The sequence below is a fragment of the Myotis lucifugus genome, unplaced genomic scaffold, assembly GCF_000147115.1.
Source record: "Myotis lucifugus unplaced genomic scaffold, Myoluc2.0 scaffold_124, whole genome shotgun sequence".
Taxonomy (NCBI): domain Eukaryota; kingdom Metazoa; phylum Chordata; class Mammalia; order Chiroptera; family Vespertilionidae; genus Myotis; species Myotis lucifugus.
Genome location: NW_005871172.1, coordinates 1286278 through 1301625, shown reverse-complemented (window position 1 = coordinate 1301625; position 15348 = coordinate 1286278). Strand labels below are relative to the sequence as shown.

Below are 15348 nucleotides of genomic sequence, written 5' to 3'. Positions count from 1 at the left end.
TCCCCAATAGGAGGTGTGCAGGAGGCAGCTGATCAATGATTCTCTCTCATCATTGATGTTTCTATCTCTCCCTCTCCCTTCCTCTCTGAAATCAATAAAAATACATTTTAAAAATATATAAAAAATAAATAAAAAGTGGCAGAACCAGCCCTGGCCAGTGTGGCTCAGTTGGTTGGAGCATCATCCTGTGCACCAGAAGGTCAAGAGTTCAATTCCCAGTCAGGCACATACCCAGTTTTTGGGTTCAATCCCCAGTCAGGGTGCATACGATTGATAAATTAGCCTCGCCTGTGTGGCTCAGTATTGAGCGTCAACCTATGAACCAGGAAGTCCGGGTTCAATTCTCAGTCAGGGCACATGCCCAGGTTTCGGGTTTGATCTCCAGTAGGGAGCCTGCAGGAGGGAGCTGATCAATGATTTCCATCTCTCCCTCTCTGAAATCATATATATATATATATGTGTATATATATATATATATATATATATATATATATATATATATATATAATATGCAAACTGACCAGACGGTGGAACAACCAGTTGGCTGATACACACTGACCACCAGAGGGCAGACGCTCAACGCAGTAGCTGCCCCCAGCCCACAGGTCCCGACACCCGATGGGGAACTGGGAACCAGGGGTGGGTGGCAGCAGACATGGGCGGTGCCCGCCCCCCACACAGAGGACGAACGGTGGCGGCAGGGGGCAGGGCCAGCGAGCGGGCAGGAACTGTCAACCTCTTGGTCCCTCCTCCAGCAGGCGCCAATCGCCCAATGGGGAACCGGGAACCGGGGTGGGTGGCAGCAGATGCAGGTGGCGCTGGGGCCCCGATCACCCCACCCCGGCAGACATGGTGGCGTGGCGGGGGTGGGGCTGGGGCTGGCTGCTGGCAGCTGGGGAAGATCAGCCCTGATCACAGGGCAGACCTAGGGACCCTACCCTGGCATGAATTTCATGTGCTAGGCCTCTAGTATATTTAAAAAGAAAAAAATTATGGTACTATCCATGTCCCCAAAACTGAATTCTAACTTACTAAAATTGGGCATTTCTAAAATATGTTATTTTAGCAGTAAGTTCTATGTTATTCTCATAACCAACTCTAGCCACACCCCTGTGAAATGGCAAAATAATGATTAGCAACTCTAGGTTTATTGCAGAGGGAAAAATAAACCTCCACTTATTTAGCTCTTAATTTTAAAGTGTTTCATATATATAATTTCATCAGATCCTCCAAACAATCCTAATAAAGTGTTTTCAGTCAGTGTTCTATTAGAATTTCAGCCAAAATTTTTTTTAATTCATTTCAGAGAGGGAGAGGGGGAAAAGAGATAGAAACATCAATGATGCAATGATGAGAGAGAATCAACTATCGGCTGCCCCACTGCACACCCCCTACTGGGGATTGAGTCCTCAACCCGGGCATGCCCTTGACAGGAATCAAACCCAGGACCCTTCAGTGTGCAGGCCGATGCTCTATCCACTGAGCCAAACTGCCTAGGGCTCAGCCAAATTTCTGAATTGGGCCATCTGATAAACTTGAAAGCTTACAGATGAAAAATAATTAAGAACTTCGTGAAATTAACAAGCATTTTATAAAATCTCAAGGGTGGAGTTAATGGCCAAAGGTCCAATGTCAAAGGATGTATTAGAGGTAACTGAGGTAACAGGAAGGGCACAGAATCAGGACAGAAAGGTTCTAGCCTCTTCCCAGCTAAGCCTCAGCTTTCTGATCTACAAAAATTAAAGGGTAACACAAGATGATCTCCAGTTCTGTAAGTCTAACTTCACCACTGAACTATAGTCTGAAATAAGTCCAAAGCAAGTGCATCATCCTTCCTACTGATTGCATGTAAACTGACCACTTGTATCTCAAAGCCTTGCCTCTCTGCTATCCAGCTAGGTTCTCTGATACCAGACACCTGCCACCTGCTATAACTGGCCTCCTTCCCATGTGCCTTTCTTATCCCAAGCAAAAAAAGCAAAGTACATCTCTCTTCATCCTTTCCTCTACCATCCCTGACAGCACACATTTCTTCAAACCTCTTGCAATAAATATCCTCCTGCTTTCTCAAATAGCAGTCTCCTGAGATACATGAACCCCTGGAAATACAGACTTTCCAAGCCTGGATAGTTCTAAAGGAATCAATTTCCAAACTCTGATTTTCTATATGTACACTTTCTTAAAATGACCTGAGAACCCACCTACTCAGTGTGGCATTTAAAGCTGTCGTTCTCAGTGTGGTGCCAATTAAACAACTTTTTTCCTACAACTCCTCTACTTAATCCAGATTGGCAAATTCTAGAATATGCTGATGTCTTACTCACTTTTCCCCAAAGGGCTGTTCCTTCCTGCTAGAATATCCCCCCTGCACCTCTTCCTCCAGACTTCATTTAACAAAAATCATCAAAATTACTGGAGCTGGCTAGTAGATTCACTATACAATTCTCTCTTGTGTATGCTCAAAACTCCCAAAAATATTTTTAAATGGGAAGGTCCTAAGGAATTTTTTCAGGGGGAGGGGGTTAGGGGGAAGGGGAGCCAGTGAAAATTTCCCTGCAGTGAGAATGGCTGAGGAACTTCTGCACAGTGATATATATTCATTTCCTATTCTGTCCTGGTATTGCACAGATACCTCTAATATATTCCTTTGCCATTCATTGGACTTTTGGCTCTACCCTTGAGATTTTGGTAGAGTATTTGTTAGCTTCACAATTTCTTAATTATTCTTCATCTAATTTTACACTTTAGTAAAATTCCATTAAATATACAACAAATTCAATTAAGGAAACTTCCCTGATTCCTCATATTAAAACAAGCCTTATTTGGCCTTTCTTCATGGCACTTAGACCATGCTTCACATAGAGTTAATAGTTCTCTTAGTCACCCACTTCACTGAATCAGTATCCTTTATCTCTTCTCTACTCTCTAACATCAGCTTGCACACAGCTGGTTCCTTATGAATATCTGTATAATTAAATTGAGGGGACTGGGTTAGACTATTTCTAAGTCCCTTCCAGTTCTTTAATTCTGTATATCCTATGACACATGGTTGGTCAATATACCTTTCAGTGTCACACAAGAAGGATCGAGTAAGTGAAGATATAAGTAGTCTTCCATCCAAATAATCTAACTGGATAACACAGGAGTCAACTGTTGTTATTGTCTGAACAGGAAACATCACAAAGGTAACAGCTGCCTAAAAGGAACATAACAAAGAAATACAGTTTATTTATCATTATATATACACATAACCTCCTTCTCTACCTTTTAAATGCAAATACCTTGAATAGCAAAATAAAAACTTTAAAGGGATCAAAATTTAATTTGCCTGTTGGAATATCAAAGTTATGTGAAATAATTTGGCATACAACTGCAGAAGAGAAGTCTTAAGGCTCTCTTAGTGATGATCCAAACTAAGAGGCTGGAATGAAAAGATGAAGCAAGTTTTCAAATATGTAAGGAAATTTTTCATTTGTAGACAGCATTTCTCCCTTTGGAAGAAAGACAAATTAGGGCTGTACTATGTGTCAGGTTCCAATTATATTTTGGATCAAGACTGTTGGGAGCCGGTCCATCCTTGCTGCTTGACACAGTCGCTGCAGGAAAGAAACATCTGCACAGCATATGTTTCAAGGGACCTGGCGTATATAGCATATTGTTCATACATGGAAATAAGGCAATGATAAGACAAGTTACCCACTTCCTATATAATAAATAACCTTTGGAGAGAGGGGATTTTTCCCTGAGGTTAGGGAGGGGATACAACCCCTTAATTAAGTGCCAGGTGGGTAGTTAAGCTACATAATCTTTACTCCCTGGAATTGAGATAAGAAACGCCCTAACCTTTGGAATAGAAATTGACAGGATTAAAATCGGCTGGTATAAATATGGATGTAACAAGACAATAAACATCAGATCATCAGATCCTGATCAGTTCCTAACCAGAACTCCGACCAGAACTTTGGCTGGAGATCCTGGCTAGAGGTCCTGACTAGGCTGCTGATCAACTGAAGGCTGTCTTCGTGTCATTCCTTCTTCGCCGACTCCGTCCACACCTTTGGGGACCCCTGGACCCGCTGGGATTGGACCCCAGCACAAGACTATAAAGAATCAAGTGATAACTTGATGGGTCATTACGAGCAAACCAGAAGAATATTATGATATGGTAACTAAAATAATTTAGCCAATGGTAGTTAGATCTCTTTTCTGCCAGGATCATACATGGAAATAAGGCAATGAAAAGACAAATTACCCACTTCCTATATAATAAATAACCTTTGGAGAGAGACAGTGCGAAGCTGGCTTAATGACAGACTGAAGCATTCTGGTCGGGTAACCTGAGACTCAACTCTTCCATCCCAACAATAACTATGACACGAAGCCTGGGATCCTCCACAGCTGAGCATAATCCAGGAGGTGCCTTTAAGATTCCATTCTCACCATCCTCAGAGAAAATATACCTAGACCCATGAATTTCTTCTACCCTTACAAAGGAGCCTGGGCAATTGATGTCATTTTATTCACACAACTAATAAACTGGCATCTTTCTTAATAGCCGAGTATTAAATAATGCTTTATTTAAGTTAGCCATACAGATAAATTATGAAGTACTATAACAGACTTAAGTTAGCTCACAGAAGCCATTCTGCAACAGTATCAAGCTAAACCAGGCTTCCATATGTACCACATAGTAACAAGTCTCTCAAAATTAATATTCTGGGTTCTAGATCAGTCCCCCAAAAATTCGGTAGATAAAATTGTCCTTTATTTGAAATTCTGTGACATAACACCTTTTATCTCACCCACATATGCAAATAACTGGACTGATTCTTACCCTTGCTTGTTTAGAAGTGTTGAGCTTGATAGCTGAAACTTTCCCCATATGATCACCTACAAAAACTCTAAGAATCGCTGTATCCCAACAGAGAGCTGTAACTTTTCGGCCCTTGTGTTCTGAAGACACATAAATTCGTTCTGGTTTCCCACGACGCTCTTGATTTAATTCCCAAACAACTACAAAGCCTTGACTGCAAAAATTGAGACAAAGAAGCAAATTTTCGGCAATGGTGAAAAAGGTACAATTTAATTGCATCACAGTATCAACTATACTAAATATATATGTAAACTTGTTCTTTAGAAAAGAGGAAATAGAAAGTCAATGTATTTATTTCCTTGCATTAGTCCACCAATCGAACATAACAGAACTCAGATGTTCTAAATTATCTGTTACCTTTCCCTTTTAAGACCACTGAAATGTTGTTGCCTCATTTTAGCAGTTTCCACAAACACTAGGGTAACTGACTGTCCATCCTGGTTTGTTGGGGAATGAGAGGTTTCCCAGAACACAGGACTTTCAGTGCTAAAAACTGGGACAGTCCTAGGCAAATCAGGATGGTTGGTCACCCTACACACAGCTACATTTGTTCATTTAAAATGCATCTGGATAAGGTCAGATAGTTTTAAAACAGTTTCTCACCTGGTAGCTACAGCAACATAATCATCATCATGTGAACAACAGGCAACCTGAGAAATTGCTCCTTCCTAGAGCACAAAAAGGAAAAATTTTAGGCAGTTGCACAAAAATGGTGTTTTTTTTTTAACTTTTAAATCTCAAGTTTTATATTTTTCTTTTATTCCAAATGAGTATTTATAATGGAGAAATTGGCATTTATGAAAGATACTCCGAATGGTATATGACAGAGCTATCCTTAATCTTACCCTATGTGAAAGAAAGAGCCTGTGCTTCCAGCCTTCTTTTTGAATGAGGTTGAGACCTCCTCCTGAACTGCCCAAAGCCAACCATTTCCGAGATACAGCTATGCTCGTGCACTAAAAACATGTAAACAGACAAGAGTGAGATCACCACAGTCATTTAATCAAATAAACTATGCACTGGAAATACATACTGAGGATCTGTGTACCAGGTTCCTCTCCCAGCCACCCCTGCCCAGCTGGATACCACAAAATGGCACTCATGCTCTCATTCTAGTGTACTGAAAAATACATAAGAAAGAACATTTTGGCTTTAAATTGTTAATTTTTGAATCTCAAAATGGCTGAATAGGCTCAATTATATAAATGAGTAATTCATCTTTTGTATAATTTAGCTTGGTTATTCCAACACTAACCACAATGATGGAGGATCAATTACGTCTCCAGGGGATACTCCACCACTTTAATCATTTGTTCACTTCAATAATTTCGCATTTGTATAATCAACACAAACATCCAAAGCTTTTAGAGCAAGTGAGACTGCAGAGGAAACAGATAAAGATCACTACGTACTATTTTTCCCTTCACCCTCACTGATGATTCCTCTCCTTATCCACCAGAGAAAGTAGTGGCGAGGCTGTACCCCTGGTAAAATTGTTGCTTGGCTGACACACAGACATTCCCAACCCTCTTCAACCTTGCTGCTTTCCACCACAGAAGCTAGAAAACCTAAACACTCACTTGCCCAGTTTCTCTTGCAGTTATGGGGAGTCATGTGGCTCAAATTCAGCTAATAAAACTAAAACGATGGGGCTTCTTGGAAAGCCCCACCTTCCCAGATAAAAGTCAGAGTCCAAAAACTAAGAAAGCCTTAACCTTTGGCCCCTTTTTCTTGCTTGAGATCCTAATGGACATATCAAGATTAGAGGCAGGATACTTATCTTGCAACTGTGAGTAAAAACCAACATATGGATGATGGTAGAACAGAAAATGGAGAGCCTGGATCCTCGTGGAAATCACTGGGCCGCAACACTAAACCCAGAAATACTAACCTCCAACAAGGTTAATAACACCATTAATGCTTAAGCCACTATTGGTAAGGTATTCTGTAACTTGCAGCTAAAAACATGTCTGATATCAACCCTTATAATTGTTGCTCATATTACTTTGCCCATTACTTCTTATTCTCCCTTTGCTCAGAGGCTAAAATGGTACTTTGGGTGAGAGCAAAAGTGTAAAAATAAAATTATTTTAAAATTGGTTATGAGACTTGTTCTTCACCATGTTATTCCTGAGTTTATCAAAAGAACTCAGGATTTGAGGGAAGCACATAGAGGTAATGATTTTTGCTACAGAGCTATTAACTTTTGCTCTTTCCCTAAAATGGAGTGTACATCAAATTCCTTGTTTTGGAATGAGTTTAGTTTAACAGCAGAGGTTCATGTTGCTCAAAAGTCATTTATACTATTTTACTTTCAATCAAATACATTACTTCCTGAGAGAAGACAGAAAGATTACTGAGGGGGGCGGGGGGATCAGCAATCAATATTATGGTTTCCAAGGACAGGAAAGAATTCAAATGATAGCTCAAAAAATAAAACAAGAAAGCTATGAACATGCTACATAGACAGTAACGCTTAATACTAGTATAGGTAATACTCAAGTTTCCATAAAACATAAAGAACTAAAGGGCAGGAGGCACATGTAACAGAGAGCACACAAACATATGAATATGAATGTGAATCATTCATATCAAGAAATTCACCTTTAAACGACTTGAGTCCAGCCTTAGGGCTGAAAGTAATGGATCCAGAGACTCAAACTCTGCAAGAACATGGGTGTAGGACTCTGGTATGACTGGCACAAAAGTCATTTAGCTGGAAAGTTGAAACTACGTTGAGTAATAGGCACAGGATTCCTGAATTAAACCTGAAAAAACATAATTTCAGAAGCTCAGCACTGGTTTGACATGCATTTAATGAGTATGTAAAGAACATAGGAAAGAAAGGGACAAGAATCCCTACTCTGGAGGTGTTCAGCCTTTAGGCGGAAAGAAAACACGCATAGGTAACATGCAAACATCAGCTTGTACTGCATCATTTCCTGATTCTAAACCTCCCAGAGTAAGTCCAGATTCTCAAGGCCCTCCATAATCCTACCCCAATCATCTAACAGTGTGAGAAGGTAGAATGGACACTGCAGGATTTTTTTAAATATGTTTTTATTAATTTTAGAGAAGGAAGGCAGAGGGAGAGAAGGATAGAAACATCAATCAGCTCCTCCTGTATATCCCCTACTGCAACCCTGGCATGTGCCCTGACCTCCTGGTTCATAGGTGGACACTCAACCACTGAGACACACCATCTGGGCAACACTGCAGGATTTAAGAGGAAAATTGGTCAAGCTCCTCTATGGTAAAATAGCAACCCTAGCTGCATTTAAGTTGTAAATCATCTTCTGTCTTTAAGTGTCTCTCATTAAAGGGCAATTTTCCTTATTAAAGGGCAATTTTCAAAAAAGTCCTCTAACTATAAATCCTTATCAGTAAATTCAATGGTTATCAGTCAACAATTTAATAGTGCTTAAAGGAATAGACCTCTGGATCTCTTTCTCCTGCCTATCAGGAGCTCATTAAGTGTCTGCTGAATGAATAAATGAACGCACCTACTAAGTAAGTGAGAAGTCAAGTGCAGGTAATTACAGCTTGAAGAGGAATAAGGACGTTAGTAAGAGACCTGATAGGGAGGTAGCAAATGCCAAATACCCAATGAGGACTTTGTAAACTAAAACAAGAGTTCCTAACTGTTCAACAACTCTCAAGTATACATTTTTGTCAAATTGCATCCATTTCCAAAGAAAGGAAATAAATAAAAGTTAAGAAAAGTCTACCCCTTAATTTTAAATTTTCCCAATCCTTTGTTACCTGCCAAATTAAGAATATAAAGCAAATACATACCCTGGCCGGGTAGCTCAGTTGCTTAGAGCGTCGTCCTGATACGCCAAGGTTGTGGGTTCAATCCCTAGTCAGGGCATATACACAAATCAGTCAATGAATGCATAAATACGTGGAACAACAAATCAATGTTTCTCGCTCGACTGCTCTCCTTTCCTCTCTCTAAAATTCAATGAATAAAAAAAAATAATTTTAGAGAAACAATTGCTTATACTTGTTTTTTAATTATTTACACTTTGTGTTTTTTCAGACACATAAATTCACTCATTCATTTACTCAACAAATATGTACCTAGCACAAACTATGTGCCAGGCATTGTTCTAGGTCCCAGGGACAACAAAAGACAAAACAAAGCCTTAACGCTCATGGAGCATACCTTCTAGTGACAAAGCACATACAAGCTTAAGATATTTTTATTGCATACACATAATATAGTCTTATGTCCTAGCAGTAAGTATCTAGCATATGCTAGTAACACTGTTCGTAATACATCTTGACCTCTGCAGGGAGAAAATATTCAAAAAAAGAAAAATCTTTAGGCATCCTATACGGGAATACTTCAAGATATTTTGGGTTTGGTTCCAGACCACCACAATAAAGTGAGTACAGTAATAAAATGAGTCATAATCTTTTTACTGGTGGAAGGGCTTGTCTTCGATTTGTAAAAAACGCAGCATCTGTGGAGCACAATAAAGCAAAGTGCAATAAAATGAGGTATGTCCATACTTAAAATATTTCAGAATTCCTGACCGAAGAAAAATCTTTCATTTCCCCACTCATTCATTTTATTGAGTACTTAGTAAAATATGAGGCATAGCAGTGGGAACAGGACAAATAAAATACCAGAAATCAATCACTTTAAATTCAAATGGGGGGGGGGGGAGAAAAATCTCTCTCTCACACACACACACATCTCTCACAAGGACAACATAAGCAAAGTGCTATGTTGGAACTTCAAAAACAGAGCTAATCACTAGTTCAAAGGAACCAAGGAAAACTTGCTGAGGGAAGTAGCCCTGGTAGCCGAGTAGGCTTTTATCAGACGAAAATGGGTGAGGGTAGCAGGTTGGGAGCAATAAGCAAAGATATCCTCCTATATAATAAAAGCCAGCCACCATAAGCAGAATGACTGGAACGACCAGAGACCAGAACCACCAGGGCCCCTTGCTGGGCTGGCCCCGCCCCCAAGCAAGCGGTTAGGAGCCACCAGGCAGGCAGGCAGAGTGGTTAGGGGTGATCAGGTAGGCAGGCCAGCAGTTAGGGGCAATCAGGTAGGCACACGGCCCCTCACAGGTCTGGGCCTGCTCCCCAACAAAGAAAGAGGGAGGCCCAGGCCAACCAAGCCATCACACCCCAGCCTGTCGCCTGCAGAGGGAGGCCACTGGTGGCAGGGGAGGGGAGGCAGTGCTGCACAGATGGCAAGCAGTGGCAGTGGTGGGGGTGGGGCCAGCTGCCTGCAGCCGGGGGGAAGGAAAGCCTCAATAGGCCCTGATCTCAGGCCAGGCCTAGGGACCCTACCTGAGGGGTCCCAGATTGTGAGAGGGCGCAGGCTGGGCTGAGGGACCCCCCTGAGTGCATGAATTTTCGTGCAGTGGGCCTCTAGTATAGAATATGTTTGGAGAATATAAGTTTAATCTTTGTTTGAAACACAGGATCCAAGCAATGGAATAATGAAAGATAAAGCTGGAATAGCAATTCAAGAACAAGTTACAAAACACTTTGAATCTCAAACCAAGGAACCTGAACAAATTTTAATTTGGAAGGCAACAAAGGTATTGAAAAATTTGTTGGATGATCACATAATTTCTGTGAAGTCCTGTGGGTAGATATGTGAGAAGGATGGATGGTGAGGAAGTAAAGATAAGGCCTTTTCAATTACTAAAGAAATCTGGTGGAAAGAAAACAAACTCTTGGCTTTCTGACCAGGCAAAACTCAAAACAGTTTAGGTACTAGCTAAAAGAAAAGAGTCTCTAAAATGAAAGGACCTGAAGATACAAGAAAAAGATAAAACCACAGTACAAGATCCTGAAGAAAGGACTGACATCAAGGCCACAGTATCGATCTCTTCTACTCGTGATCTTCAAACTGCGGCTGATAGGCCATTTGGCCTTGATCTCAGTGAAGAGAGAATGTCCTGGAAGTTATGATTTAATGGAGTAAAAAACCATTTTGTTCTTAAGACTTAGGGGAGATAAGGATGGAAAAGAAACAGCATAAGCAATATCAGTTCTCAAGAGCAGTTGTTGGGTGATAGTGTTAAGCCAAATCCAAATTTATACTTTTCTCTCTCCCTGAAATGACTCCTTTTCCCTCCACACCTACTTATTCAAATACACCCAGGCTTTCAGGCTTACTATAAGTCCCACTTCCCAAAATTCTCAAGGTAGAAAAAGATTCAAAGTGCATACACCCACCTAACTCAGAAATTAGTTGTAACCTGGACCTCTGAACATTTTCAGCACTGGAAAAGGAATGCTTCCTCTCTTGAAGCTGCCCATTCCACTTCTCCAGCTCTCAGTATTTTAAGGTCTTTTTTTAAATATTGGGTTGAAACTTGATCACTTACAGCATTTACTAAGTATTCCTAACTGTGGATTCTATAGTTTATGGCAGTGGTTCTCAACCTTCCTAATGCCGCGACCCTTTAATACAGTTCCTCATGTTGTGGTGACCCCCAATTTCATTGTTACAAATTGAACATAATTAAAGCATAGTGATTAATCACAAAAACAATATGTAATTATATATGTGTTTTCCGATGGTCTTAGGCGACCCCTGTCAAAGGGTCGGTAGACCCCCAAAGGGGTCGCGACCCACAGGTTGAGAACCGCTGGTTTATGGGAATAAGTTTATTCCTTCCAAAACAACCCTTTAGTATTTGAAAAGTGTTATCAGGTCTTCTAAATATTTAACATTCCCAGCTTTCCAGTCATTTCTTACATGACAATGTCCCAGTTCTTCTCTATTCTGGTCAACCTTCTCACAGGCACTTTAGTTGACCCGAAAATGTGTTGCCTAGAACTGAACATAATACTCCTTAAGTAGTTAGATAACAGAATAGAGTAGAAACACTAACCTACTTGATATGGACACTAAGTTTCTATCTTACTACCTAAAATAACATCAGATGTGTTTTAAAAATTGCCATACCACACTTCGATTCAACAGAGCAAGTGGTCAACTACAACTCAAAGAAATTTTCACATAAAGTGGTCAGTACCTACCTACACAGAGTAGAATTGAGCTCAAATTGAAAGCTGCTATTAATCAAATGTGACAATGGCTATAAAAAGTACCTAGAAATTGAAAAGCTCTGTACAAACAAGAACAGTAGAATGCTGATCATTGTTAAAGTTGGATGGTGTGTACATGAGGGTTCATTAAATTATCCTATTTTTATCTATGTGTGAAATTTTCTGTAAGTTTTTTTTTTTAAAAAAAAGCTCCATATAAACCTTCAACAGCTACCCTTCTTACAGAAACTATGATCTTAGCCCTATTTCTCCGGCTTCATCTTCCATCCTATCCTCTCTCCTCTTTTCCAACTACATGAAGCTATCTTTTGTTCCTCTTTCACCCCGTCAACATTCTGTGCCTCCATAATTTTAAAATTGGCTGTTTCTTGAATCTCCCTCCGTCTAACAAAACCCTATCTTCCTGGAAACCTAAGTTTAAATAGTTCTTCTGTTAAGTCTGTCGCACCTCCAGCCTAGCAAAAAAACTAAGCCAACAGAAGGGGGTGATAAACGCTTACCAAAGTTAATGAAACAAATTCTTGAGGGGTTTGCTGGCCCAAGGTCACAGAGGTTTTAAAGGTGGGGCTGAGACTAGAATCCACTTCTCCTGAGTCCAAAACCTAATCACCTTTCCATGTTGCTACAACTGAGTAGTAGGATCGAGAAAAAGTTCTCTCATCACCCTAGTACTGTACTCACTTTGCTAATGAACCAGCGTTTGCTGCTCACACCAAATCCAAATCACAGCACCCCCTTTTTCGCATGGAAGTGGAGGCAAAAGAGAAGAAAGGAAGCAAACGTTAAAGTTATTGTGTGAAGGGAAAGGAGGAGATTTGGGTCTTCCCACCCAAGAAGTAACAATCAGAGAACTCTTCGCCGCGGACAGCAATAGCGACTCACTCATTCGCGCACTCAATGTGCCTCGTACCCGCGGGGGAGACAGGCCCTGCCGACAAGAAAACCTCCCCGCCTAGCGGAACTACTAACTTTAACAGCTAAACTCTAATGCCGTCTTCATCTCTTAAGGGAAGGAGCCTCGGTAACCAATTTCCAAATCCAAGTCCCAGCCCTGCACCACTATCTCCAGGACAGTAGCCCCCAATTTGCAGCGGTTCACACCGTCCCTCCAGGCTGGCCGCCGGACACTCACCGAACACTTAGAGGCACAAGGAAGCTGGGCTCTCCCGTCGCCCCTCCCCTCACTCCTCCCCGCCCAGGCTTACGTCATCCAGGAGCGTCGAGGACTAGGGGGACAGCGCAGTTAACGGTACTTCCTCGTCACGTGACGGGCTACGCCCCTGCTTCCGCGTGGTCCCTCCCCCTCAGTCCGCCATCGCAATTACGCTCTCTGCGGCCTGCAGTTAGTGGGCCGCTGCCGGCCGAAGAGAAAGCGCCGACCGGGACCGGAGGAACTCTAGGCCAAAGGGGTGAGCCAGCCAGGATCCCGGGACCCTTCCCCGCTGGAAGCCGGCGAGAGAAAATGAAACCAGGCTGGTTCCGGCGGGAGAGGGAGGGAACCAGCGGAAGGTGTCATGGCGGCCGTGCTCTGGGGTCACGTGCCCCGCCGGCCCGCCTTGGCACTTCCGGTCACGTGCCCTCAGAGTTCTCGCAGCCAGCGATGGAGGCGAGACCCTCCAGTAACAGAGGCGGTGGCGGCGGCTGCGGCGGCTACTGGGTTTCAGACTCTTCCCGGCAGCGTCGCTAAGAAGCGCAGCGCAACTCGACAGGACCCATCCCACTTTCTTACTCCCTGCCCAGGGCCGCAGCTCCCACCTGGTAAGTTTAGACCAAAGAATGGGAATGGGTGGGTGGGTGAGTAGCTGACAGGCCTGGGATTCCGCTGGACGGCGCGGATTCTGCCCCTTTTTCCTGTGTCCCTGTCGCCGTCCCCGCGACTCCCACGCTGCATTCCGGGCAGCCCGTTATTATCCTGAAGCGGGGAAGAAGCGACCCTTAATATACTTGCCTGCAGGAAGCCTACCCCTCTACTGAGAGTAGGGACCAGAAGGTTCCCCCAAAGCCGGGGTGGGACGGCTCATGGGAATGAAGGACGTGGAGGCCTCTCCCTCGCAAGGGAGCCCTTCCCGTTAGGAAATGTGCTGTTAAGTCTTTCGGTTTCTGTAAGAGAAAAAGCTTTCGCCTCGGTGCCTGCACGCTGTGCTTCGCCTGTCAGTCCTACTGCTTTGAAAGCCTTAACTCGTGTGCCAGCCCACACACCCCTCCCAGGTTTGGACTGGGCCCGACTTGATCGTCTTAAAAATAGATCACCAACACATGGGGATATGTAATTATTGCCTAAAGAACGTTTATCCAATTGACTCTCAAACATCCGTTTTAGGGCCTGTGAAATGGGGAGGGGGAGAGAGATTTTTAAAAATTAACCTTTTCCCCATTAGAAGATCCAATTTTGAAACATACAAAAGCATAGTGCTTTGACTCCAAAAAGAAGTGGAACAATCCCTCCCCATGAAATCTTACCAGGAATCCTCATGTGTAAAGCAAAGTCAAAACTAGAACAGATGAAATGGAAATGTCACTGCAGGAGGGAAGATAACCTCTAGCATCAGGCCTACGGCTTTCAGAAGGACCGGGCTCTGGGGAGAACGTGTGCCTTTTAGCAGACCTGAATCCCGCATTTGGCAAGGAGGGAGGGAGAATTTGGGGCCAGTGCACCTGTTAGCATTGCAGCAGATCGATGGGTGATACCGAGTCTCTCCTAGGTGGTATTAAATACATGTGGTAGTGCAGATGTAAAGACAGCTTTTTAAAAATACTAGGGAGGTGGGTGCAGGGAGACAGGAGTCGGTTAAAAGCAGTGAACCAGATGATGGGCTCCAGTCAGTTGTGACTGCTTTCTGTGTGCACTGCCCTGGAGACATGTCTTCACCTACTGGTCTGACCACCTTTCAGCCCCGTTTTCCTGTGCTGCTGGTTTTTTCCCTACCATTGGAACGTTGCCAAGCGTACCTTCTGCTTTCCTAGCATTCTGGCCACTTTTATCTCGGGGTTACTGCTGGGAGAGGCGTCTTGTGTACCCTTCCTCCTTCCTCTTTCCTACCACCGCTGTGGCGGTGTCAGCCATCCAATAGACCCTCATTTCCCCACTGTGATTGCCAGCCGATTGTTCTCTCCATTTTGGTATTGTCCTCTTGCTTGCAGTATTTATGAGTTAATATGAGCATGTCTTTCCCTCTATCTTGCATTCCACTGTAGCATTTTCCTCCTCCTTCCTCTCCTTGTACTGTTGTAAGATAAAGTGCTCAGTCTTAAAATTGCTACATTAGTTATTCCCTCTTAATATCTGCTTTGTGTGTGTAACTACCCTTAAAACAATACATTTAGATTACTCTTTACATACTTTCAAGGTCTTATTCCCTGTAATACTGAGTTGTTTAAAAAAGTTTGGATTGCCTAATGGCAAACAGTATTCCAAATCTCCATTTTGT

The 15348-nt window shown here is 42.6% G+C and overlaps 2 protein-coding genes across 6 annotated transcripts in view; one reads left to right on the top strand and one right to left on the bottom strand.

The window, feature by feature from the left end:
- Positions 1-13250, bottom strand: part of HPS5 (HPS5, biogenesis of lysosomal organelles complex 2 subunit 2) — a 36831-nt gene extending 23581 nt beyond the window's left edge. For all 4 annotated transcript variants that reach the window (XM_006093810.3, XM_023758170.1, XM_006093811.3 and 1 more), the window contains exons 1-7: positions 13126-13250; positions 8669-8732; positions 7478-7641; positions 5719-5829; positions 5477-5541; positions 4835-5027; positions 3063-3196 (exon numbers count right to left, since the gene is read on the bottom strand). In XM_006093810.3, the coding sequence (XP_006093872.1) occupies positions 3063-3196; positions 4835-5027; positions 5477-5541; positions 5719-5829; positions 7478-7585 (611 nt within the window). In that variant the 5' untranslated portion in view covers positions 7586-7641; positions 8669-8732; positions 13126-13250. The remainder of the gene's footprint in view (positions 1-3062; positions 3197-4834; positions 5028-5476; positions 5542-5718; positions 5830-7477; positions 7642-8668; positions 8733-13125) is intronic.
- A 64-nt stretch (positions 13251-13314) lies between these two features.
- Positions 13315-15348, top strand: part of GTF2H1 (general transcription factor IIH subunit 1) — a 34234-nt gene continuing 32200 nt past the window's right edge. For both annotated transcript variants that reach the window (XM_006093813.3, XM_023758173.1), the window contains exon 1: positions 13315-13678. The gene's annotated coding sequence lies outside the window, so the exon portion shown is untranslated. The remainder of the gene's footprint in view (positions 13679-15348) is intronic.